Source organism: Pelophylax lessonae (genome assembly GCF_965119305.1).
Source record: "Pelophylax lessonae genome assembly, chromosome: 7".
Lineage (NCBI taxonomy): Eukaryota > Metazoa > Chordata > Amphibia > Anura > Ranidae > Pelophylax > Pelophylax lessonae.
In genome coordinates, this window is record NC_138774.1 from 63,098,040 (window position 1) to 63,125,038 (window position 26,999).

General features: G+C 46.1%; 1 protein-coding gene across 3 annotated transcripts in view; it reads right to left on the reverse strand.

Annotated features, from left to right (window-relative positions):
• Positions 1–26,999, reverse strand: part of LOC309560234 (uncharacterized protein) — a 77,408-nt gene that overhangs the window by 29,347 nt on the left and 21,062 nt on the right. For all 3 annotated transcript variants that reach the window (XM_082263810.1, XM_082263808.1, XM_082263809.1), the window contains exons 2-6: positions 23,009–24,177; positions 13,886–13,993; positions 4,920–4,994; positions 4,724–4,828; positions 1,722–1,859 (exon numbers count right to left, since the gene is read on the reverse strand). In XM_082263810.1, coding sequence (XP_082119936.1) covers positions 1,722–1,859; positions 4,724–4,828; positions 4,920–4,994; positions 13,886–13,993; positions 23,009–24,175 — 1,593 coding nt within the window. In that variant the 5' untranslated portion in view covers positions 24,176–24,177. The remainder of the gene's footprint in view (positions 1–1,721; positions 1,860–4,723; positions 4,829–4,919; positions 4,995–13,885; positions 13,994–23,008; positions 24,178–26,999) is intronic.

Sequence of the window (26,999 nt, forward strand, 5' to 3'; positions counted from 1 at the left end):
TTCTTTGGTCTTGATGATGTGAGGACAATAGACTGCTGGAGTCTGGGGGAGAAGAAACAACAGGGGGGAGCGGAGGATTTGGAGGATTGGATACATCTGTTTTTTTGTTCCCCTAGATCAAGGGTCTTCAAACTATGGCCCTCCAGCTGTTCAGGAACTACAATTCCCATCATGCCAAGTCATGTCTGTGAATGTCAGAGTTTTACACCGCCTTATGGGATGTGTAGTTCCGCAACAGCTGGAGGGCCGTAGTTTGAGGATCCCTGCCCTAGATCAACAAAAGCAATAACCCCTGCTGTGGGGCTGTGCCTGCACTGCAAGGGTTATTGCTTATTTAAATTTTTGGAGTTAGGCTTTAAACGGGACCAAAGCTTTCCCCTAACCTTTCCTTATTCAAACCATCGCCTCCACCATCCAATCACCTACTAAGCCAAGGAAAACTTTGTGATGCTTGCCAGATGTTCCTGCCTTTCCAATGCTTGCAGTCCAACAACACAGTGAAGGAGGGAGGATCACATGCTCTCCGCCAACAGGCATAGACTTAGGTCTACAACTGGCTGGTTAGGCAAAGCCAGCCAATCAGTAAAGCTTGGACCTACACTGTTCGAATTTCATTTGGTTCCTTAAAAACAGCCAAAATAATTTAGAAGCCAGCCATTTCAACCCGCTCCCACCTTATGTCCTTCAACTGAAAGATCGAAGGAGCTGAGTGGAAAATGGTCAGCAGTATCCAATAATTGTCCAGCAGAAAATTCACTTCAAGCATTGATGGAGGAATCCGATTATATTTTTTTCTTTCAGCTTGTATGGCCAGCCTAAACCTCAGTGGGTGGCCCTGTTGCCACCTTTCACCCAACATCCATCAATTTAAAAAATTGAAGGAGCTGGGGAACAAGAACAGCCAAACAGCGGCTGCAGTCAATCAGAAGCACATTCAATAGTCGCTTCAAGAGGTTTGCTACAGTATAGCACGGATGGAGGAATCGGAGTTTTTTTTTTTTGTTCAGCCTAAAGATATGCCCTCCTATTCTTGCTTATTGATGGTGACCTCCTGCCACAGCTCCAGGACCAGTAATGAAAGAAGCCTGGAGCTGAAGGATAGGATGGGGGGCCGGGAAGTGATATAAAGGATAAAGGGTGCATTTAGAGAGTTTAGGTCCATCGTAAAGTAAATCGGTCATGACTAAAATGAATGCAATTGTCGGTACTTCTATGTTTCCTTTGTGGGGGGTGTGCTGAAGACCTAAAGCCTGTTGTGCCACATCCCTAATAGAAATGCAAAAATTGGAGATTCCCCTGAATTGGGACTTTATAGGTACATAAGGTTAAAAGGATAGATGAATAGTTTGAATGAAAAAATGATAAATTTTATTAAATACAAATCTATGATTTGTATTTGTATTTAATAAAATTTATCATTTTTTCATTCAAACTATTCATCTATCCTTTTAACCTTATGTGCCTATAAAGTCCCAATTCAGGGGAATCTCCAATTTTTGCATGTTTCCTTTGTGCAGCAGCTCACTATAATAATTGCCATCACATTTTCTTGATTAGCGCAGAAAATCCCACCACTTCACATATGACTAAAATGAATACAAAAGTCGGCAACGGCTATCTTGTTACCTTGTTATTACATTGATCTTACAGCTTCACTCTTTTCTCTCCCGTTGTACTGTCACATACCCAATCCTTCCACATACACTCAATATTGAACTCACCGTGATGGTATCCTGATTCTCCCGCAGAACCTTTGTCAGCCTCGTTATGTCCTCCTCTCTTGCAATCATCTCCTCCTGTAAACGTTCAATTTCTGTATCTCTTTGGCGCTTGCTTTCAGCTAACTCCTCCCCTTCTTTCTGCAGAGAAAAGTGACAACGTCAGTGCAAGATAAATCAAGATTCATATCTAAAATAAAGGTTGCAGCTCTACAATAATGTGACAAAAAATATCAAAACATAATATTTAAAAAAAAAAATATGGAAAAAATATGAATAAAGTCCATATTTGAAAAACTGTGACGTTTTCAATTGTCTTTTAAACCACTTCAATACAGAGCAGTTACCCCCTTCCTGCCCAGGCCAATTTTCAGCTTTTAGGGCTGTTGCATTTTGAATGACTATTGCGTGGTCATGCAACACTGTACCTACACCAAATTTGTGTCATTTTGGTGGTATTTGATCACTGCAAGGTTTTTTTCTTTTTTGTTACACAAATAAAAAAAAAAGTTAAAAAAAAAAAAAAAAGTTTTGTTTAGGTTATGAAGTTTTGTAAATAGATATGTTTTTTCCTGCACTGATAAGGAATGATGAGGCTGCACTGACAGGCACTGATGAGGAGGCACTGATGGAGTGGCACTAATATGCAGCACTGATGGGCACTGATAGGTAGGTGGCACTGATGGGAAATGATGGGCACTGATTGGCAGCACTGGTTGGCACTAATGGGCACTGGTGGGCGGCACTGATAAATGGCAATGATGGGCACTGGTGGGCAGCACTGATAGATGGAAATAGTGGGCAGCACTGATGGGGAGGGCACCACTGGCAGGCTCTCTGAGCCTTGATTGCCATCCCTGGTGGCCATGGGGGGCATCCCTGGTGGCCATGGGTGGGCATCCCTGGTGGCTCTAGGGTCTGCACTGGTAATCAATGCTCCGATTACCAGCACAGACCCCTCCTCTCAGGAGAGCCGCAGAGCGTCTCTCCTCTACTCATGCCTGTCAGGCACGAACTGAGGAAAGCCGATCAACGGCTCTTATTATTTACCATTTGGACACAGCTGGTCACATGGTAAAGAGCCTACGTCAGTTTAGAGTGACACACCGCAGCACCGATCGCTGCTCTGCAGAGCGCATTATCCTTCATGACGTCAAAGGATGGCCGGTCAGGATGATGCAACCACCTTCCCGCCGTCAATTGCCTATAGGGTAGGCAGGAAGTGGTCAATCAAGTGTTGCCACAGTGATATCCTCCACCAATAATAGAAATGCAAACTCACCAGAACGATATGATGTCTATATTATAGGACAGCACAGGCGCTTGTGAATAAATATCCATCCTGGATATGATCTTGATAATCAGACTGAATACGTTACTTGCTCTCAGAACTGGTCAGCATATCGTTCTTGTGAGTTTGCATTTCCTTCTATTGGCGGAGGATATCACTGTGGTGACACTTGATTAAACAGACACTTGAAAACGTCACTATTTTTCAAATATGGACTTTATTCATATTTTTTCCATATTTATTTTGATATTTTTTATCACCCATTGTCACATTATTCTAGCGCTGCAACCTTTATTTTATATATTTTGTTGGCATTTATATATTCACACTGTTTACATGCTGCTTTTTGCTTGATTTAAGGCGCTGACGTATCGCTGTTTTGAACGTTTTTTTTTTTTTCTTCAAATATTTTATTTAATCAAATATGGATAAACCTGGAATATGGAAAAATGACATATAAAAAAGAAACAAAAAATAATGACAGTAATAAACAGAGATATGCCCAAAGCATATACGTATAGCATATGTAGCACCCTCCTAGTTAGGTAGGTGCTAGGTAAAGCATCTATTTGCTCCTGCTGCTTATCAGGGGAGCCTGATCCATTAGATTGCCTGTCACATGTTTCCAGGTGTGATTCACTGGGTCTGAGGGAGTGTCCCCACTGCATCCAATGAGGTAGCTTATTGGACAGAGGAGGAAACCTAGCCAGTGAAACATCATGTTTTATGGCAGTCCCTGTGGGAGGGCATTCTCGCAATGCATCCTGCGATTGACCATAAATACGGAGGGGACATGTGACAGGGCGTCTTTGGCGGGAAGCAAAGTCCCAGGAGGAGGTGGACGGCTGTCTCTCCTCCTGCAGTGTATGAGGAAGGTGGTCTTAGGCTGTCGGCCTAGTGAACCAGGTGTGGAGCTGAGCTGCAGAGGATCCGATGTAACTGACGGTGGAGCTGCTAGCAGAGTCTTTTGGGAAAAACAGTGTCCGTGAGTACTGAAGGACTTGCCAAAGGGTCTGGCCCAGGAAGGGGGACCACTCCAGTGAAGTCAGGGGATTAAGGGGCTAGCGCACACGGAGAGTATTACAGTTAAGGGGGTGCCATGTAGAACGCCCTGAAGAATAGGAACAAAAGGGGGTGCCAGGTAGGGCCCTGAAGAGTGTTCTGCAATACAGTACAGCTTATCTAGAGTGGTTAATTTATTACTACTACATCGCTATTGACAAGGTGAAGCAGCGGCCTTGCCGTACTCCAGTACAGTTAAACAGTTGCCCCTCCCTCCTTACAAGTCATAGCCCTCTCCACCTATTGAAGGGTCTAATTACTGTCTGTGCTGGTCCAGCTCCTCCTCTCATCACCTCCCCTACAAGACCTATTGCGTAACAGCCGGGAGAGGAGTGACAGAGAATAGTACAGAGTGTCACCTTAGTAAAAGCTTTGAATCGGCTGGGGCTGCTGACATCACATCCAAGATGTTAGCGCTCCGTAGCAATCTCAGGGATTTTGGATGTCTACACAAGGAAGGTTTTTACAGGTAAACACCATGCATTGTTAAAATGGCCATATAAATCGTATGGGATGATTTTATTGAAATAAATGGTCTGGCAACAGGTTCTCCTTGAGCGTTTTGCCTCAATCATCTTCAATTCAATACATTAGAGGCACAAGTCTTACAAATCAATCACAAATGGAGTCACATAATGTCACTGAGGGTCACCTTTATCTGCTCTTCCCTCGCTCTCAACTTCTCCACAAAATCTGTGATGAGGTCTCCATTTGGATCACAGGCCACGGGCAACGTCAACAGCATGGTCAGACAGTCCTGAAGGCAAAAAGTTAGTTAGTATTGTCTAATTATGTTATTTTCCTAAACACTCGCTAAAGTCCTAAGGCCACCAACCACTCACACTTACCTCCAAGAGATCTTCCTTAAACTTCAGAGTTTTGACGAGCTCCCGCACCAAATCCTGATGTTCTGATAAGTAGTCCTAAAAGGCCAACAAAAAAAAATATACTGTATTATAACTGTAAAAAAAAAATATAAAGGATCTAGTGAACCTCTCTGGAAATATACCTTGGGAGGTGCCACTGCCAACATGTCTTTAAAGGAACAAGCTCCTTGGCCTTCATGCTCATCCTTGTGTTGCTACTTTGTGAGTCACTAGCTGAAAATTAGTATTTGACAGCGAATTCTGAGCCCTGACCTGCATATTGTTTCTGCGTCAGTAATGGATAGATCAGGGGCGTGGCCTGGAGCGGCATGCAGTAGGACACAAGTGAGAAGAGCTCCGCCGGCCATTAATCCTAAACCCCGATATCCTGCACTCCTCCACCCTGCACAGCCTCCCACGTACCTCCGGACGGTCCCCGGGCACCCCGCAGCATGTCGCCGCCCAAGAAATCGGCAGATGTGACCGCCAAACTCAACAAATTCCGCCGCCTGGATAAGGAACTACAGGCCCAAGATGGCGCCGCAGCGGGAGCGGAGGTAAGCTCGGCGGGAGCCGAGACAGCCCGAGTCCTAGAAGAAATCTCCCAGTGCCAGGCAACCCTCACCTCCAAGATAGAGGAGGTCAAAATAGACATTTCCTTGGTCCGGCAGGACCTCCAGAAGGTGAGGGAAAGGGTCACAGAGGCAGAGCAGAGGATCAGTGGGGTTGAAGACTCCCTCCCCCCCTTGCAACACCTATCTGACAATCTCCAGCTTCAAGTCACGCAGCTCCTATTAAAGCAGGATGATATGGAGAATAGGCTGCGGAGATGCAACATCAGATTGATAGGCCTGCCTGAGGGAGCTGAGGGATCCCACATCCATCTGATTTTTTGGAACGCTTGCTCACTGACACTTATGGACGTGAGGCCTTCTCCCCCACTTTTGTGGTGGAGCGGGCTCACCGCCTTTCAGGCCGACCACCGCCTCAAGGTGCACCCCCCCGCACTTTTATAGCCAAACTCCTTAACTTCAGGGACAGGGACACCGTTCTCAGGCTCACCAGGGAGAAAGGTAACATCCCTTTTGGCAATGGGCGACTTGCCGTCTTCCCTGACTTCTCAGCAGAGGTCCAGAAGAAGCGCAAAACCTTTCTCGAGGCTAAACGCAGACTCCGGGTCAAGCATATTAAATACGCCATGCTGTATCCTGCCCGCCTTCGCGTAGAAGGTGAAGTAATGGATAGATCAGCTTATCTCAACCAGGGTTCCGTGCAAACCTAGGGTTCCTTAAGAGGTTGCTAGGGGTTTCTTGGACAATTAAGCAATTTTTGCTTCTCAGATATGTGACCAAAAGATCCAATGATCCTTTTAGTCATCTGTATAGAGGACATTCTTCCCATTGACCACCAATATAAGAGTTAAAGATATAGTAATTATTTGCAGAGGTTCAGAGCTGAAAGTCATTTCAAGGGTTACCCCAGGTTAGAAAGTTTGAGGGTTCCTTAAGCAATAAACAATTTCTGCCTCTCAGATAAGTTCCGACTGACACCATTTATCTTTTTAGCTATCTGTAAGGGGGTAATTCTTCCCACTGACCATCACCCTAATGTATCATGAATCTTTGATATAGTCATTCATTTTTATTAGGGTTCCCTGAGACTGAAAAGTTATTTCAAGGGATCCTCTGTGTTGAAAAGGTTGAGTGTCCCCCCTCACCCCCTCCAAGATGAAATTGGGCGTTAAGGTGAAAAGCATTTTTTTCAGAAGTTCTTTAAAGCCTTGTACACACTATCATTTTTTTTCTGGCCCTTGTGTATGGCCCTTTAGAGAAAAAACTGAAGAGCTTGGGAAGAGCTCATTGTACTAGCAATACGATGTTAGTACAGCAATCTCCCCCACTGAGCTATTGTGCACCCCCCCCCCCCCCCACCAGAACACACCAGTCAACGCTCTCAGCCATTGACTAAGAGCACGGATCAGATGCTGATCGGTAGACCTTTTTAGGTCATGCCCCTTTGACAGAAGCTGGATGTTCAGCCAGCTTCTGTTGGATCAGCTGCCGTATGAACGGCCGAATGTCGACCGGTTTAGATTGAACAGACTGATACCGCCTGATATTTGGACCATGTGTACAGCCCTTTAGTTTGAGATCTGTTCCAGGTCATGCACACTCGAAGCCTTGAAGGTCTTGTATAGCAAAGATTTGTGTTCTGACAAAATCACAGTCTCCTGCAGATGCATAATCTTAGCCAGAGTTGTAATGTTATGATGTCTGTCACATTTTTTTTTACCGCTTTCAGGTCTGTCATCCTGCTGTTGGTACTGTTGTCTGATGGAACACCTTAACAGTCGTCCACCCAAAAGTGATATTTTAGTTATAGGTGGGCAAAGTCAGCCCCTGGCTTCTTACATGGCCCTGACACTCCATCAACGAGATCTCCATAACTCCAGGTTCTTCTTTTGTCCACCTGGGAGATTTGGGTCTTTCTGCCCACCTTTCAGTATTCCAGCTCTTCCAGTTTCATTCTTCATAGCATAAAATAAATATCCAGCTGGGAGTGTGACCTTTATAAGAGGATCAGCAGATGGGAACTCAACACAGAGGTGTCACATGAGACCGAAATGTCCCCGAGACGTCAGGTGTTTTGAGTCTCCAGCATTGCAAACCCTGAAATATCAGTTTTCGAAGGACTGATCCTTTAAATCATGGCCAAGACTGACCAGGTCTGGTCATATAGCCCAAGACATGTCCTGTTATTGTCTAACTGCTACTATGTCAAAGCATACAGGTATAGTTTTATGGAAAATGTTTGAGAAGTTTGACATTGATTAGTAGGCGATTACTCATCTAGGCACACCAACGTGTAACAAATGACTGGTGATTAAATTTTAAAAGAGCAAGTGTCATGATTAGTAAAAAAAAAAAAAAAAAAAAAAAAAAAAAACATCCTGTAAAATGGATTGTAGATGCTCCGCTTGGTTCCACTTTACCACCGGAGGATTTTGCTGTCTTACGTCCAGGCCACTTTTTGCGATTCGGCACTGTGCGAATTTAACTGACAATTGCGCGGTCGTGCGACGCCGTACCCAAACAAAATTTACATCCTTTTTTTCCCCACAAACAGAGCTTTCTTGATCACCTGTGCGATTTTTACTTTTTGCGCTATAAACAAAAAAAGAGCGTAAATTTTGAAAAAATAACAATATTTTTCACATTTTTTTTATATGAAATTCTCCCCAAAAAAAATGTAAAAATCTAAATTTTTTTTAATTTTTGGCCAATTTGTTTTCTGCTACCTATGTTTGGTAAAAAAAAAAAAACACAATAAGCGTATTTTGATTGGTTTGCGCAAAAGTTATTGCGTTTACTAACCAAGGGAAAGATTTCTGTCATTTTTGGTGTTTTTTTTTTTAACGAGTAATGGCAGCGATCTGCGATTTTTTTTTTGCGGGACTGCGACATTGCGGCGGACAGATCGGACCCTTGACTGACATTTTTGACACTTTTGGGGGTACCAGTGACATTACTGCAGTAATCAGTGCTATACATATGCACTGTTAAGGGGTTAATTTTTATTGGAGAGGGAGGGGTTAATGTATGCCTGGTGCTTACTAACGTGTGGGGGGGAGGTGACTGAGTGACACAGGGACAGATTGCAGGTTCAGCTATGCTGAACCCTGCAATTTGACCCTGCCTGTCACTTAGGAGATCCGCCCGCTTGTGTTTACACAAGCAGGCGGATCTCCACACTAGACCCCCAAGCGTTCGCCGCTGCTCTTCCCCTGGCCCGACTCCCGCTGTGACTGAATACAGCGGGAGCGCCCGCCGAGAAAGGGGAGTGTCTGGCGACATAGGTCTACGTCGCCAGACGATAATGAGCCACTTTGCCGCAGTAGAGCTCTAGTGAGCAGTCGGCAAGTGGTTAAAAGGTATCATCAACTCAAGCTACAACAGAGCTGAAAGACTTTAGCGTGCTTCAGCCTTTTTTAATATCATAAGGGTTTCCTTTCATCATCCAACTTCTGAAGTCCTGCTAAACTTTGTGGTCATCCATGGGCCCTGTGCTTTTGGATGATGGTGGTATTCTAGGAATAATATTTTTTTTTAGGCCCAACATGACCCTAAAGCGATAATAAAACAAAACTCCCTGCATATAAAGTGCGATGGTCCGGTGGAGTTCCTTGTGTAGATCCTCTGCACGGTATCGGTCAGGGACACACCGCCTTGCTGCCCTCCCTGTTAAGACTGGGAAGCCCCAGTAGCACTTTATGAAGAATCACACAAAAGAGGTCACACCAGTCTAGTGCATTAACACTCCTCTGTCTCTTCATATCAGCATGTTCCTGGTTAGCACTGCAGCAAAACTGATTGGCTCCTTATGCTGCTTCTCACTCTTCCTGTCTGGGTTTTGCTGTACATGGACTTTCATAGGCTGATATTCTACAGACATTCTACAGTTCAAAAGTGGCCTGTCTTTCCATCTATTAAATCATCTGCCCTCGTTGTTATAACTTTGGACAGTAAACATTTATTTTCTGCCAGTAAGGGCTCTTTCACACGGTCCGCATTCCGTTGCGGACCGTGCTCCGCTCAGCGGGGATCGATCCGCCGATCCCCGCTGAGCCGGCGGATGACAGCTCCGTCTCTGCACTGGGTGCGGAGAGGGAGGTGTCAGAGCCCCGCTGCTCTCTATGGGGAATCGGATGAGAGCGGACCGCCTGTCCGATCCCATCCGATCCGATCCCCAGGACGGATGGAAAATAGGGTTTCCATCCGTCCGGATTTCACGGACAGGATCGGATGCGGATGGCAGCGGGTGTCAGCGGACATGTCACCGCTGATATCCGCTGCTCCATAGGGCTGAATGGGTCATCCGATCAGATCCGCCTAAAAAACTGACAGGCGGATCTGATCGGACCGCCCGTGTGAAAGAGCCCTAAAGAACATACAGTGCAACGCTTCACTTTTTCCACATTTTGTTATGTTACAGCCTTATTCCAAAATAGATTAAATTCATTATTTTCCTCAAAATTCTACAAACAATACCCCATAATGACAACGTGAAAGAAGTTTGTTTGAAATCTTTGCAAATGTATTAAAAATAAAAAATGAAAACAATCCCATGTACATAAGTCTTTGCTCAAGACTTTGTTGAAGCACCTTTGGCACCAATTACAGCCTCTTATCTTTTTGAGTATGATGCTACAAGCTTGGTACACCTACTTTTGGGCAGTTTCTCCCATTCCTCTATGCAGGGTGGCTCAAACCCCATCTGGTTGGATGGAGGGTATGGTGCACAGCCATTTTCCAACCTCTCCAGAGTGGTTTAATTGGGTTCAAGTCTAGGCTCTGGCTGGGCCACTCAAGGACCTTCACAGAGTTGTCCCTTAGCCACTCCTTTGTTATCTTGGCTGTGTGCTTAGGGTCGTTGTCCTGTTGGAAGATGAACCTTCGCCCCTCAGTCTGAGGTCCAGAGAGCTCTGGAACAGGTTTTAATCAAGGATGTCTCTGTACATTGCTGCATTCATCTTTCCCTCCATCCTGACTAGTCTCCCAGTTCCTGCTGCTGAAAAATCTCCCCACCGCAGGATGCTGCCACCACCATGCTTCACTGTATGGAAGGTATTGGCCAGGTGATGAGTGGTGCCTGGTTTCCAGACATGACGCTTGCTATTGAGGCCAAAGAGTTCAATCAGATCAAAGAATTTTGTTTCTCATAGTCTGAGAAGCCTTCAGGTGCCTTTTGGCAAACTTCAGGTGGGATGTCATGTGCCTTTTCTTGAGGAGTGGCTTCCGCCTGGCCACTCTACTATACAGGCCTGATTGGTGGAGTGCTGCAGAGATGGTTGTTCTTCTATAAAGTTCTCCTCTCTCCACAGAAAAACACTGGAGCTCTGTCAGAGTGACCATTGGGTACTTGGTCACCTCCCTCACTAGGACCCCAATTGCTCTGTTTGGCTGGGCAACCCGCTCTAGAAAGAGTCCTGGTGATGCCAAACTACTTCCATTTATGGATGATGGAGGCCACTGTGCTCATTGGGACGTTCATCGCTGCAGACATTTTTCTGTACCCTTCCCCAGATCTGTGCCTCAAAATAATCCTGTCTCTGAGATCTACAGACAATTCCTTGGACTTCATGGCTTGGTTTGTGCTCTAACCTGCACTGTTAACTGTGGCACCTTATATATTCAGGAGTGTGCATTTCCAAATCATGTCTAATCAACTGAATTTACCACAGTTGGACTCCAATTAAGTTGTAGAAACATTTTAGGAATGATTAGTGGAAACAGGAAGCACATTCACAGCAAAGGCTGTGAATACTTATGTACATGGGATTTTTTTTTTCCATTTTTATAAAATTTTCAAAGATTTCAAACAAACTTCTTTCACATTGTCATTATGGGGTATGGTTTGTAGGATTCTGAGCAAAATAAATAATTTAATCCATTCTGGAATAAGGCTGTAACATAACAAAAATGTGGAAAAAAAGTGAAGCGCTGTGAATACTTTCTGGGTGTGCTGTATACAGCCCACTTCTTTCTTGTCTGGTAATTGCCTAGACTAATGACATCATGCACAGCTCTCTCTCTCACTCTCATGAGAGTTTGCCAGCAAGGGTAAGTCAAGGGTAAGCAAGGGTAAGTCATAGGAGAGCCAAGGAGAACTGCAGAGCTGGAGGGGGCTGGATGAGGGCAGAGATAACAGCAGACTATGGCGCCAGTGTGTGTGTGTGTGTGTGTAAGTATATATACATACACACATACATTTACATACATACACACACCGTATATACTCGAGTATAAGCCGAGTTTTTCAGCACATTTTTTTGTGCCGAAAACATCCCCCTCGGCTTATATTCGAGTAAAAAAAAAAAAAAAAAAAAATGTTCCCGGCCGGCCCGCCCGCCCAACGTGTTCCGAGGCCCCTTAGATTTTAAAATGGCGCCGCCCGGTGCCAACATGTCACCGCTCATGCGGCGCTGCCGCTCGGGAAAGGCTGTACACGTTCGGCTATTCCTGTGAATAGCCAAACGTATACGAGCTTTCCCGGGCGGCAGCGCATGCGCAATGACGTGTTGGAGCCGGGCGGCACCATTTTTAAATCTAAGGGGCCTCAGGAACAGGTGAGACTCCTCCACAGCCGCACTGCCTGCCGTTATGCGGGGGCTGCGGGCATACTACAAGAGACGCAGTGCTGCGGGCATGGTACACCTGTACCATGCCCGCAGCACTGCATCTCCTGTAGTATGCCCGCCCCGCAGCCCTGCATTCTCCTGTACTATGCCCGCAGCCCTGCATTCTCCTGTACAATGCCCACAGCCCTGCATTCTCTCGTACAATGCCCACAGCCCTGCATTCTCCTGTACCATGCCCGTAGCCCTGCATTTTCCTGTACCATGCCCGCAGCCCTGCATTTTCCGGTACCATGCCCGCAGCCCTGCATTTTCCGGTACCATGCCCGCAGCCCTGCATTTTCCGGTACCATGCCCGCAGCCCTGCATTTTCCGGTACCATGCCCGTAGCCCTGCATTTTCCTGTACCATGTCCGCAGCCCTGCATTTTCCTGTACCATGCCGGCAGCCCTGCATTCTCCTGTACCATGCCCGCAGCCCTGCATTCTCCTGTACCATGCCCGCAGCCCTGCATTCTCCTGTACCATGCCCGCAGCCCTGCATTCTCCTGTACCATGCCCGCAGCCCTGCATTCTCCTGTACCATGCCCGCAGCCCTGCATTCTCCTGTACCATGCCCGCAGCCCTGCATTCTCCTGTACCATGCCCGCAGCCCTGCATTCTCCTGTACCTTGCCCACAGCCCTGCATTCTCCTGTACCATGCCCGCAGCCCTGCATTCTCCTGTACCATGCCCGCAGCCCTGCATTCTCCTGTACCATGCCCGCAGCCCTGCATTCTCCTGTACCATGCCCGCAGCCCTGCATTCTCCTGTACCATGCCCGCAGCCCTGCATTCTCCTGTACCATGCCCGCAGCCCTGTATGCTCTTGTACCTTGCCCACAGCCCTGCATCTCCTGTACCATGCCCGCAGCCCTGCATTCTCCTGTACCATGCCCGCAGCCCTGCATTCTCCTGTACCATGCCCGCAGCCCTGCATTCTCCTGTACCATGCCCGCAGCCCTGCATTCTCCTGTACCATGCCCGCAGCCCTGCATTCTCCTGTACCATGCCCGCAGCCCTGCATTCTCCTGTACCATGCCCACAGCCCTGCATTCTCCTGTACCATGCCCGCAGCCCCTGATTTGGGTCTCGTGGTGGTCCAGTAGCTGCTGCATTTCCCACTCTAGGCTTATACTCGAGTCAATCATTTTTCCTATTTTTTTGTGGTAAGATTAGGGGCCTGGGATTATATTCGGGTCGGTTTATACTCAAGTATATACTATATATATATATATATATATATATAAATAATTTAGTGTGTCGTTGTAAATCCAGGAAGTGAACGGTCAGCAGTTTACAAAGACGCTATAGAAGCTTTACATGTTATTGCTTTGTTCAATAAAGCAGTGCAGAGCCCCAGGCTGTACAAGTCAAATGTTCATATTCATTGGCATGTGTCCCAAGTGGAACACCCATCCACTTATATAAAACACATCTTTCAGGTATGTCAACCTTTTGTTTCACCTGCAAGGTTCATGAGTCATGGTGTACGAGATCATTGTTGGACTAGATTAATGAAGGAAGGTCATCAACTTGTTAATGATACAGACAGTAAATACGTATAGAGGTAAATAATAATTACATGTATACTAAAGTGCAGCAAGCTAAAGCAATTAAGCAAAATGTATATAATTGTAGCATCCAGGGTGTGCATGCACATTATCTCCTTACACAGATACAGAATGAAATTGAAAAAAAAAAAAAAAAACAACCTTTTCCAATACTTAGTAAAATTATTACTTTAGTAGATTCTTTGTTGTAACTGGTCATTACCTGGTGACTGGAAAGTGTTCCACCACTTTGAGCAGCCTTTAGCTGGGTCTGAAGCCATTTCAAGGTGTCCCGGATACGATGGAAGCCAGAGACTTGTGTTCTGCATGCCTGAAAGAGAAAGCCAGGGTCAGTCATCCCAAAGTTGATATTTCCTTTACAGTACATTTGCTATCTGGATGACCAGTTATCCGGATATGCAGTTCACAAGAAGGATATTGGGGAACTGGAGAAAGTGCAGAAAAGGGCAACCAAACCGATACGAGGCCTGGTGGAGCTCAGCTATGAGGAACGATTAGAGGAAATGAATTTTTTCTCACTTGGGAAGAGGATTTTAAGGGGGGGGGGGGGGATATAATCACCATGTACAAAAACATGTACAGTGGTCCATTTAGTGAACTTGGTGGTGAGTTATTCGCTTTAAGGTCTTTCAAGAGGACAAGGGAGCACTCTTTATGTCTGGAGGAAAAGAGAGATTTAACCTCAAAATATGGAAAGGCTTCTTCACAGTAAGAGCTGTGAAAACGTAAAATAAACTCTCTTAAGAGCTGGTTCTGTCCAGCTCAGTAGATTGCTTTAAAAAATGACTGGATGCTTTCCTAGATACACAAACTATAACTGGAAAAATAAAAAGTGCATTTTATATATAAACTATATAGATCGGACAAGCGGGACATATGAGGAGGAAAGAGGGACAGAGGGAAATTGTTCCAGATCAGGGACAGTTGGTAGCTATTCTCATACTAGCAAGTTTAAGGCCTACACTGCTCCATAAGTCTTTCTCCAGCAAGCTTTAGGCCTACACTGTTCCATAAGCCTTTCTCCAGCACGTTTTTAGGCCTACACTGCTCCATAAGCCTTTCTCCAGCACGTTTTTAGGCCTACACTGCTCCATAAGCCTTTCTCCAGCACATTTTAGGGATACACTGCTCCATAAGCCTTTCTCCAGCACATTTTAGGCCTACACTGCTCCATAAGCCTTTCTCCAGCACGTTTTTAGGCCTACACTGCTCCATAAGCCTTTCTCCAGCACGTTTTTAGGCCTACACTGCTCCATAAGCCTTTCTCCAGCACGTTTTTAGGCCTACACTGCTCCATAAGCCTTTCTCCAGCACGTTTTTAGGCCTACACTGCTCCATAAGCCTTTCTCCAGCACGTTTTTAGGCCTACACTGCTCCATAAGCCTTTCTCCAGCATGTTTTTAGGCCTACACTGCTCCATAAGCCTTTCCCCAGCATGTTTTAGGCCTACACTGCTCCATAAGCCTTTCTCCAGCACGTTTTAGGCCTACACTGCTCCATAAAGCATTTCTCCAGCATGTTTTAGGCCTACACTGCTCCATAAGCCTTTCTCCAGCACGTTTTTAGGCCTACACTGCTCCATAAGCCTTTCTCCAGCACGTTTTAAAACAACATTGCTCTATAAGCCTCTTTTTACCAAGTTTTTAGCCTTAATCAGTCTGCCCTAGACAGGTTTTAGATTGGAGAGTTTTAAGCCTAAACTGCTCCATATGCCTTTTCCCTGCAGGATTTAGGACTATACTGTTCCATATGCCTCTCTATGGCAAGTTTTATGACTATACTTCTCCAAGAGCTTTTTTTGCTGGTAAGAGTTAAGCCTACACTGCTCCGTATGCTCAGCACGTTTTAGGCCTACACAGTTCCATATATTTCTGCCCAGCAAGTTTTAGGACTATACTGCTCCAAAAGCTTTTTTTTTTTTACCCACACTGCTTGATATACCTCTCCCCAGGAATGTTTCTGACTTTAATTAGTCCATATTACTCTCTAGCTAGTTTTAGGACTATACTGCATTAAAAGCCTCTCTAGTAAGTTTGAGGCTTACAAGGTTTCATAAGCCTCCCCTTGACATGTTTTAGGCCTACACTGCTCTAAGCTTTGCACCAGCCAATTTAGGCCTGCACTGCTCTATATGCCCCTCTCCAGTATATTTTTTGAACTATACTGCTCCATATGCCCCCCCAACCAGCAAGTTTTAGGTCTATACCAGCCCACAAACCACCCCTTGACAGGTTTTAGGCCTACACTTCCCTATAGGTCTCAATTTGAAGTTTCAAAGGTGGACTATGGACACCGGTAGCCATTTTAAAACAAGGCAGCCAAAATCCCATCCACATCCACACATGCTGCTGGCAAATATTTGAAGGGCCACGAGAAATGATCCTTTGCAGCTTATGGCAACAAAGACTGACTTCACACAAAATGCCAAAGTTTGGAAAAATAGGTGTACGGACAGTCATTTTTATGTCATATTTTGAACACAAGCAGGGCCATCTTACCGAATGGGCCCGTTGGGCAGTTGCCCAAGGGCCATACTTGCCCGGGAAGCCCCACCTGCCCAGCGACCCAGCCCCAACCAAGCATTAGTCCAGATTCCCGTGTGCATCCTGCCGCCGAACCTAGCAGGTGGCAAGCGCCTGTCGGCCCTGCGCTGCTGTCAGGCCGTGGAGGGGAAGCCCACCTCCACGGGAGCAGGCGCACACAGGACAGTCGAGTCCGACTCCCGACCGTGTGTGTGTTCACCTTACCCAGCCGCCGAACTTGGAAGCAGTCATTAGCCTGGCACTGCTGTACCAAGAAATATCGCTTTATCGATACATTTCATTTTTATTCTCGTGGGTGATTGTGTAGGCAGGGCCCCAGGGCACTGCATTGCCCGGGGCCCTTTAATGCTCTTAAGATGGCACTGAACACAAGTCCTGGAAAGTTCAGTTAGTGAAGCTGATCATTATTTGGCAGCACAAGTCACGCTCTATAAAAAAAATCAACACAATCACATGATTTAAACCAGATAACAGAAAGTCAAATGATAGCAGTTCCAGGGACAAAGCTCATTCAAAGCCCATCTATCAAGCACGCTGCTATGTGCTGTGTTTTTTTTATTTGCTAATGCCATTCTTAAGGATTAAGCAAATCCCAGAAGTGTAGTTTAACACATGCCATAATCTTCTCATGGCACAGAGACGCTCCTCAGAGAGCAGGAAAGTGCATTAAACAACCTGCCTCCATCCGCTCAGATATTATCTCGGGGTCTTACAGAGCCCATGGGCATCGGAGCGCAAACCATAAAAGAGATACATGGTTTACGCAGAAAATTAAACTGTACTATGAATGACTAATAATGTAGACAAATACCCTAAACCATTGCAACAATACTCTATTGTATTTTTTACAGCAGGGGCCGGAAACCTTTTCCACATTACGCGTCAATATACAACCATTAGACAATCGGCGTGCCTGTGAACAATAGCGCACCGTAGCTGAATAGTTGTATTGCGAAAAGTTATTACTATATTACCAGCTTCAGTGTGATCCCTGGCCCTGTCTTTCATGGCTTAGCTGTACTCTGCCTAGCTTGTAGGATGTTAATTAAAGCTGCGCACGTTTCTAAATTATCTGTTGTAATTCTGCTTTGAGACGGACTTAAAGAGGAGCTCCAGCCTTTTTTTGTTTATTCAAAGTCAGCAGCTCCAAAAACTGTAGCTGCTGACTTATAAGAAACAAACACCTGTCCCTGGATCCAGGGATGTGCTCACCCGATCCATCCCTACCCACCCGTCTGTTCCTGTCACTGGCATCTCAACTGTGGGCACCCAGCTGTGACAGCTTAAGGATTCATAGCAGGTGCCCATTGCTCATGCGCGAGCCACGTTGTGCATTGTGAATGGTCTCGCAGCCTTCTGGGACCTGTGATGTGTCCCAGATGACTGCCGGGAGGGAGGGGGAGAGGAGAACATACGGTTGAAATGCCTAGGAGATTACAGCAGAAGTGAGAGCTGGTAACAGTCAGAACCAGGTACCCACTCCCCACTACCCCCCCCCCCCTCAAAAAAAGTGCCATTTGGGCAAGAGGAGTTTCCCCTTTTTGGTGGATTTCTGCTTTAAAGCAGTTGTAAACCGTGGCTGGTTTAAAAAAGAAAAAAAAAAAAACACCTGTAAAACAATGACATATTGTGCTAGTATGCATTGCACACTAGCACGTAATGAAATACTTACCTTAGAATGAAGCCCTCCAGCACCGCGCTGTCACCACTGAGAGGGCTGACATCTTCCCTGGGTCTTTTTTCCGGGTTCGCGCGCTCTGACTGTGTGATTGGCCAAAGCCGTGATGACGTCACTCCCGCGTGCCCTCGGTTCCGGCATGAAGCTCTGAAATGCTTTCAAGGTATGTTGGACCTTCAGAGCGCATGCGTCGGTGAGGTCATGGACTGCACCCAGGGTGAATAGCTCCTAGGTGGTGCTCGTTTAGGAAATATTTATTTTACCTACAGGTAAGCCTTATTATAGGCTTACTTGTAGGTAAAAAGCACAAAGCGGACTGCACTAACACTTTCAGGCCTCACTTGACATGGGCATACCAATCCGTACACCGGTGCAAGAGGCCATCTTCACCTCCGCAGGATGCAAGGTGTTCCTTGCAGGCAGCCTGTTCAAATAAAGACACAGCTGCACAAATCTCCAAGCACATCCTGGATTATACCTCCTTGCGGGTCTGATGTACAGATCAGGATGAAGTTTTGCATGGGTGTACGGATCGGAAAAAATGATTCATAACACTGTCTTCAGGTGTGAAAAAAAAAAAAATAATCTTTTCCCAACTACTATAACCTTTTGATTTCTCTTTTGGCTTAAGAATGACAAGCCTCCACCTCTCCAAGGTCCTCCCAAATTGCCACAGTGTGCTTGGTTAGAATATATGTAGCTCTGACACTTCCTTAGATCAGGGCTTCCCAAACTTTTTGGGCCGAGACCCACTTCTGAATACAGTTATTTTTCAGGACCCACTTGATGTAATTGAATATTGTAAAGCGCTACAGAATTTGTTGGCGCTATATAAATGCAAATAATAATAATAATAATAATAATAATGCATATTTTAAAATATTAATTTTACTACTTTTCAATTTATTATTGAATACACTTGCCAGATGTTCTAAGTAAAGGGTCAGAAACCTGTGCCATGTGTGGCATATAAGCAGAGTTATAAGTAATCAGCACCCTTATAGACAGTATAAGGCAGGCAGAGGACAGAAATTAACCACCCCAGGACAGTGATCAGCAGGCTATATGGCACTCACCCTCCTTCCTCTCCCAGCGGTCCACAGTGAAGGTGAAGCCCCTGTTTGCCCTCTCCAGGGCCCAGCACACCTCACCCAGAGTCACCATGATGAGGAGCTCTATGCTGGTCTTGGTGTCCTGGCTCTTCTCCTTCAGATCCTCTACTGGGGTCACAGAAGCTGCCACAAACTCCTGACACCACCAGGCCACCTGGTCCTCCTATGAAACACCCTATGAAACCGAGGCTGCTGTCTCTGCCCGCTATAGCTGAGAGAATCCCGCCGCCAGTCTAGCCACCACCGCTGCTGCCAGCAGGACAGAGGAGCTGGCTCTGCACCCCATGAACATATCCTACATAAAAGCCCACATACGTACTCACTGATGCAAGTATCCTCCTCGCGGGAAATGCAGACCAGCCTCCGTAAACTGTGTGGGCGGGGTCCTGAATCCATCGCGATTTGACTACTCTGGCTCTCTGTAATTTGCGTGGCCACAGTTTGGGAACTCCTGCCTTAGACAATACTTCTCCTCCACATCTCTCACTAGAGGAGCCACGGATTTCGAGTCATTACTTTCCCAATCCTCCAGGCCTGATCATCCCCTCTACTAGATATACCGAATCTTACTAAGGAAATCTTATCCACACCCGTCCTTATTTATGTCTAAATGGGAACAGGATCTGAATGTACCAGCAGATCTTGAGCAGTCTAAAATATTGGCATGATCTTACAAACCCTCAGCATCTTCGGTTACCCAAGAATGTAATTACTGCATACTTTACAGTCTCCTGGCACCATGCTACAGATCTGGGGCACTTGCCCACGCATTATTCCTTTTTGGTACAAAATTCTACAACTATTCACTGATTAAGTGGGCAACACATAACCAACACATAACCAAACCTACGCCAACATACGGTGTTGTCTTTGTTGCCTGGCTCCTTCAAACAGATTAAAAAAAAAAGACTGAAAGGCATTTTTTAACCAGGGCTTGATCTAACCCACCTACCTTGGCTGCTTGGGCTTGAACCAGATTGATTATTTTAAAAAGTATACTAAAACCCAAAAATGTGTGGGACTTTAACCTCCTTGGGTGTAATCGACAGACGTATAACAGTAAAACCTTGGATTGAGAGTAACTTGGTTTTTAGAGCATTTTGCAAGCAAAAATGTTGACTTGATAAACAAGCGATGTCTTGATATACAAGTAGCATCACATCACAACTGAGTATAAAAAGAGAAGAGATGTGCTTCTAAGTGAAGCAATATGGATACATTTAATGAAGGTACAACATTTAGCAACTCACATGGTTGATGATTAAAACCGGCGGCATATCTAAGTATGCAGGCAGCCGGGGTAAAGCTGGCCACACAGACAAGCCTCCGCAACACCATCATTGTCATCCCTTCCACCCTGCGCGATGCGAGCGTTTCAAACCTCGCTTTCAGAATGCTCTACTGCAGGGTACTCTTCCCGGTCATGAATGCAGACTGACGACGGTGAGGAGGATGGTCTATGTGGACAGCTTTACTCCGGATGCCTGCATACTTAGATGTGCCTCTTTAAATCATCAATAATGTGAGTTGCTAAATGTTGAACCTTCATTTAGCCCAGGTTCCGTTTTTAAATTGTGCGAGCTCAGCTTCAAGCCGGCATTTCAGTCCGACTTCAAGGGTGATTTCACAGACATCTGTGTGGGTTCCTGCACAGATGTCTAAGAAAATGGCCCCCCCCAAATTGCCAAAAGTAGTACAGAAACTACTTTTGGGAATCGGCCAGCCTTATGAAGTCTGTTTCTGATTGTTTGGTCAGAGACATTCACATCAGTGGCCTGCTGGAGGTAATTTTGTAGGGCTCTGGCAGTGCTCATCCTGTTCCTCCTTGCACAAAGGAGCAGATACCGGTCCTGCTGATGGGTTAAGGACCTTCTACGGCCTCGTCCAGCTCTCCTAGAGTAACTGCCTGTCTCCTGGAATCTCCTCCATGCTCTTGAGACTGTGCTGGGAAAACAGCAAATCTTCTGGCAATCCTGGAGGAGTTGGACTGCCTGTGCAACCTCTATAGGGTCCAGGTATCGTTCCATGCTACCAGTAGTTACACTGACTCTAGCGAAATGCAAAACTAGAGAAAAACAGTCAGAAAACAGGAGCAGGGAAAAACATTTTGGTGGCCTCCACCTGTAAAACCATTCTGTTTTGGAGGTTGCCTCATTGTTGCCCATCTAGTGCCCGTTAATTTCATTTACACCAAAGCAACCGAAACTGATTAACAACCCCCTCTGCTACTTCACTGACCAGATCAATATCCCAGAAGTTTAACTGACTTGATGCTATACTCTGATTAAAAAGTGTTCCTTCAAATTTTTTTGAGCAGTGTATATTATGAGTCTGTGTCTGTTACACACAAGGAGGTACATTTAAAGCCCCACACATTTTTGAGTTCTAGCATTTATTGCAGCGGGGACAGTGCCTCCTGAGGGGCGAGATTGCATAACACTCTATCCCTGCACACAAAACTTGGACTATTTACTAAGTATGATAGCTATGGATGAAGATAAATCAGACTCCCACAGTCTCAAGTGGACTGTCTGAAATCATTTCCAGTATTCCTTTAATTTTCATACTTTTACCTTCTCTACGGTTTGATCTTGCGCGTCCCTCTGGGATCCTCTTAGGAAATGGTTTGCCTTCTTGTTGGTTCTGTCAATGTCAGAGGATCTCCACCTCCTCCCCTATATCAATATCCCCTTCCTACTTCCTCCTGCCCCCCCCCCCCCATTTTTTTCTCTCTCCTACATTTTCCTTCTGTATGTATTCCCTTTCAGGATGATGTAGTGCCCAGGATATGCTCTTCCTTTATGCTCCCCTGATGCTCCCTCATGGCCCTTGCAGGGAGGTGCTTATGCTCCTATTTAATGTTCTAATACCTCATGGAATATAGTTTTCCTGCCAATTTTACATGAATACTCGTAATTTTATGGACACTATTTGTACGGCGGTAATGTAATGCCTACATAGGTTGAAACAGATTGTAAGAGCTTTGTTTTGCTGTTTGTACCCTCGGCAGTGCTGTATTTTGGCCTAGGCCAACAAGGCCCAGGCCTAGGGCGGCACTTTGCAGGGGGGCAGTAAAAAAGCCACCCTCCCTCCATCTGAGACTCTATTGGCCACTGGTTGCTAGAACCCCCCTCTCTCTCTCACCTCCTCTCTCTCTCACACACACTCACCCCCCTCTCTCTTTCTCACACCCCTCCTCTCTCTCTCACCCCCCTCTTTCTCTCTCAACCCCTCCTCTCTTACCCCCCTCTCTCTCTCACCCCTTTCTCTCTCTCTCACCCCCCCCCCTTTCTCTCTCTCTCACCCCACCTCTCTCACCCCCTCTCTTTCTTTCTCTCTCTCACCCCCTCTCTCATCCCCCCTCTCTCAACCTCTCTCTCTCTCTCATCCCCTCTCTCTCCCCCTCTCACTCTCTCTGAGATCTCAGGGGTTCATGCTGGGACTTGTAGTCCTTCAATCTTGGAGGGAGTCACATCCGTTAAAAAATAAGGAGTGGGGCAAATTTACATAGGAGAGGGAAGGGGGGCGCCCAATTTTAGTCTTGCCTAGGGCAGCAAAAAAACAAAATACACCTCTGACCCTCGGAGTACACTTCACGTTTTGTCCAAGTGGGTTGTTATAATTGCAAAATTTACTAAAACAGATTAAACATAAAGGTGCCATAAGGTAATAAAGTGAGTTTTGTGCTAAAACCGCATTGCAGTAAATTAAAGAAAAACCATACCAAGAGAAATTATAGATACTGCCATTTCTGACCTTTCTCTAAAAAAGCTAGTAGCCTGGCAGTCTCCATCCTCAGTATTAAATGTTACCTGGAAAGAGAATACAGCAAGCAAAGTGAGAGCTCCTGAATTCAGGCTTGTTCCAGGTCAATGACTCACAGCATTGAAGTATTTGGACCAGTCAGGCAGCTAGCATTTTTGAAAGAGTTAGCCATTGCAGACTACATATTTTCTCAGTACAGATGAATATAATAAAAGGTATTATCTTACCTCAGACCCAATCTCCATAAAGGCATCCCAGTCTTCCCCAACTCCTTCCACCGCTGGCTCCTCTGGTCCCTTGTGAATTTGGATCTGCTGATCCATGTATTCTGCTCTTGCTCTCTGCAGACCTCTGACTGGTATTTTGCTTCGGGTTGGTGTTTTAACTGGACTGTATTTAATCTCCTTCAAGCTTTTTAGAACTTCTCCTACCACAGGCTTGGGGGAGTGTAGAGGCGCTGATGGAGATGATGGTAAAGGTGAATGGGCTACCCAGAAGACGTCAGCGTCTTCTTCTCCAACAAAGCGCAAGGAGTCCAAAGAAGTGGCTGACAATGAGGACAGGGACCCCTTGGTGCTGCTATCATCAAAGCTTCCTAGAGATTTACTCCTGAGGAGACCTGTGCTGCCACTATCTGATCCTCTGTACGGTTTCTTTCTCCTTGGTACAGTGCAGACAGACTCATAGTTGGCATCGGAGACCCTCCATGATGAACAGGAATGGCACTTTTCCCCCTTGACACAACGTGAGCAGCCTGCAGAGTTAGTATCCCACCAGCTCTCATGCTCCCACCGTGAGCGGTCTTGGTCCAGAAGTTCATGATAGGACTTTGAGTGGCTTCCTGAGGACAAGGAGCTGAAAGAACCATGGAAGGAACTTGGGTGATCTGGAAAGGGCGAGTTAGGGAATGAACTTTGGTACCCCGGAGAAGGAGAAAGGGAATTATTTCGAGATCTGTTGTAGCCAGTTGATCGGAGATCGTTGTAAGAGCCATGATACCCATATGAATTGCGTTCTTGGTTATGTCCAAGATATTCAGGAAGAGGGAGGCTCCAAGCCCTAGCATGGATGGTCCGTAGAGTGAATGAAAGCTTCTCCCGCTCTGTTAAAAGTCGAATTGACCTCTGTTCAAAGAGCTCTTTCATTCGGGACATTACTAAGTCGTATCGGTGGTAGACATTGAGTGTGTGGCAGCATTTTCCGCACAGGAACTCTGCATCTTCAGGCTGACCCTTGCCTTTACCAGGTTTGGAAGTTGTTCCAGGTGGGCTGCGTTGGACAGTACTCCCAAGGGCTTGTGAGAATAAAGTAGGCAGTGTCCCAGAGCCTCCAAACAGCCACTTTCGCCGTGAACCACGGAGAGGAGCGGAGCAAAGGCGGCACAGTTCAGACATGGCTGGAATAAAAAAATTACAGATGCAGAATGTGAAAAAAAAATTCAATTAGAAAAAAAAATAAAAAGTTAATCTTTAGTTGAACGTGAACAACATGCATTTAAGTAAACCATTCATGAGATAAGTATTGGTGGCCACCATTCCCTTCCCCTCCCATAGTGCTGTTCTGTACCAGGCTATGTACTGCACAATGATGATGTCACTGCTGCTTTTACAAAGTAATATGTGGGTTTTGTAAAGGAATATGGTGCACACAAAGTGGATTTTGTGGCTATTGGAGAATATATTGAAATTAAAAAAAAAAAAAAAAAAGAAACCACGTTGGCCCCGAGATCAGCTTTACATGCAAACTATATTTCTTTAATAAACTGGGTCTGAAAGTAAAAGGTTGAGGATTTTCTGAATTAAAAAAAAAAAATAAAATAAAATAAATAAATAATAATTCCCACAATCTTTCCTGGACACCATAAACCACACAGGAATCACAGAAGAATCTATAAACATCATTAAAGGACTGGGAATTTCCCCATGAAATGTTCCTTACTGTCACATGAGAAGTAAAAGATGCCAAACCTGTAACCAAATAACTGTACATGAAAACAAAGATCCATTATGTGGTGAACTATAATATTCCCTCATAACTCAGAAAAGTAAAACACAAAGCAACCCCTTTGGTTTGTCACCATTGTGTCACCGGACAGCTGTGGTCCTCTAGAAATAAGCCAACGCCAATCATTATTATTTGTCCTCGTCATGTGATCATGTATAAATAAAACGTGTCTGTATAGTTATGCCCTCCCTCCTGTCAAAGGATATTTGCTATTCTTTCACAATGTAACATCTCCAAACTTGATTGCCTCTTTCCAGCCTTTGGGGAACTTTTCTTTCCATTAATACCAATGATGGGGCACTATTCCCCCCCGCTGACACCAATGATGGGGCACTATTCCTCCTACTGACACCAATGATGGGGCACTATTCCCCCCGCTGACACCAATCATGGGGCACTATTTCTCCTACTGACACCAATGATGGGGCACTATTCCTCCTACTGACACCAATGATGGGGCACTATTCCCCCCGCTGACACCAATCATGGGGCACTATTCCTCCTACTGACACCAATGATGGGGCACTATTCCTCCTACTGACACCAATGATGGGGCACTTTTCCCCCCGCTGACACCAATCATGGGGCACTATTCCTCCCGCTGACACCAATGACGGGGCACTATGCCTCCCGCTGACACCAATGACGGGGCACTATGCCTCCCGCTGACACCAATGACGGGGCACTATGCCTCCCGCTGACACCAATGACGGGGCACTCTGCCTCCCGCTGACACCAATGACGGGGCACTCTGCCTCCCGCTGACACCAATGACGGGGCACTATGCCTCCCGCTGACACCAATGACGGGGCACTCTGCCTCCCGCTGACACCAATGACGGGGCACTCTGCCTCCTGCTGACACCAATGATAGGGCACTCTGCCTCCCGCTGACACCAATGACGGGGCACTCTGCCTCCCGCTGACACCAATGATAGGGCACTATTCCTCCCGCTGACACCAATGATAGGGCACTATTCCTCCCGCTGACACCAATGACGGGGCACTGTGCCTCCCACTGACACCAATGATGGGGCACTGTTCCTTTCCGCTGACACCAATAATGGGACACTTCCTTTTCGCTGGCACCAATGACGGGGCACTGTTAGTTTCCTCTGGCACCACTGACACCAATGATGGAGCACTATTCCTCCCACTGACACCTATGATGGGTCACTATTCCTCCCACTGACACCTATGATGGGTCACTATTCTTCTGATTAATATGAATGATGGGGCACTATTCCTTCCAGAGATAACAACAATGGGGCATTGTTCCTCCCACTGACACCAATGATGGGGCACTATTCCTCCCACTGACACCAATGATGGGGCACTATTCCTCCCACTGACACCAGTGATGGGGCACTATTCCTCCCACTGACACCAATGATGGGGCACGATTCCTCCCACTGACACCAGTGATGGGGCACTATTCCTCCCACTGACACCAATGATGGGGCACGATTCCTCCCACTGACACCAATGATGGGGCACTATTTCTCCCACTGACACCAATGATGGGGCACTATTCCTCCCACTGACACCAGTGATGGGGCACTATTCCTCCCACTGACACCAATGATGGGGCACTATTCCTCCCACTGACAGCAGTGATGGGGCACTATTCCTCCCACTGACACCTATGATGGGTCACTATTCTTCTGATTAATATGAATGATGGGGCACTATTCCTTCCAGAGATAACAACAATGGGGCATTGTTCCTCCCACTGACACCAATGATGGGGCACTATTCCTCCCACTGACACCAATGATGGGGCACTATTCCTCCCACTGACACCTATGATGGGTCACTATTCCTCCCACTGACACCTATGATGGGTCACTATTCTTTTGATTAATATGAATGATGGGGCACTATTCCTTCCAGAGATAACAACAATGGGGCATTGTTCCTCCCACTGACACCAATGATGGGGCACTATTCCTCCCACTGACACCAATGATGGGGCACTATTCCTCCCACTGACACCAGTGATGGGGCACTATTCCTCCCACTGACACCAGTGATGGGGCACGATTCCTCCCACTGACACCAGTGATGGGGCACTATTCCTCCCACTGACACCAATGATGGGGCACGATTCCTCCCACTGACACCAATGATGGGGCACTATTTCTCCCACTGACACCAATGATGGGGCACTATTCCTCCCACTGACACCAGTGATGGGGCACTATTCCTCCCACTG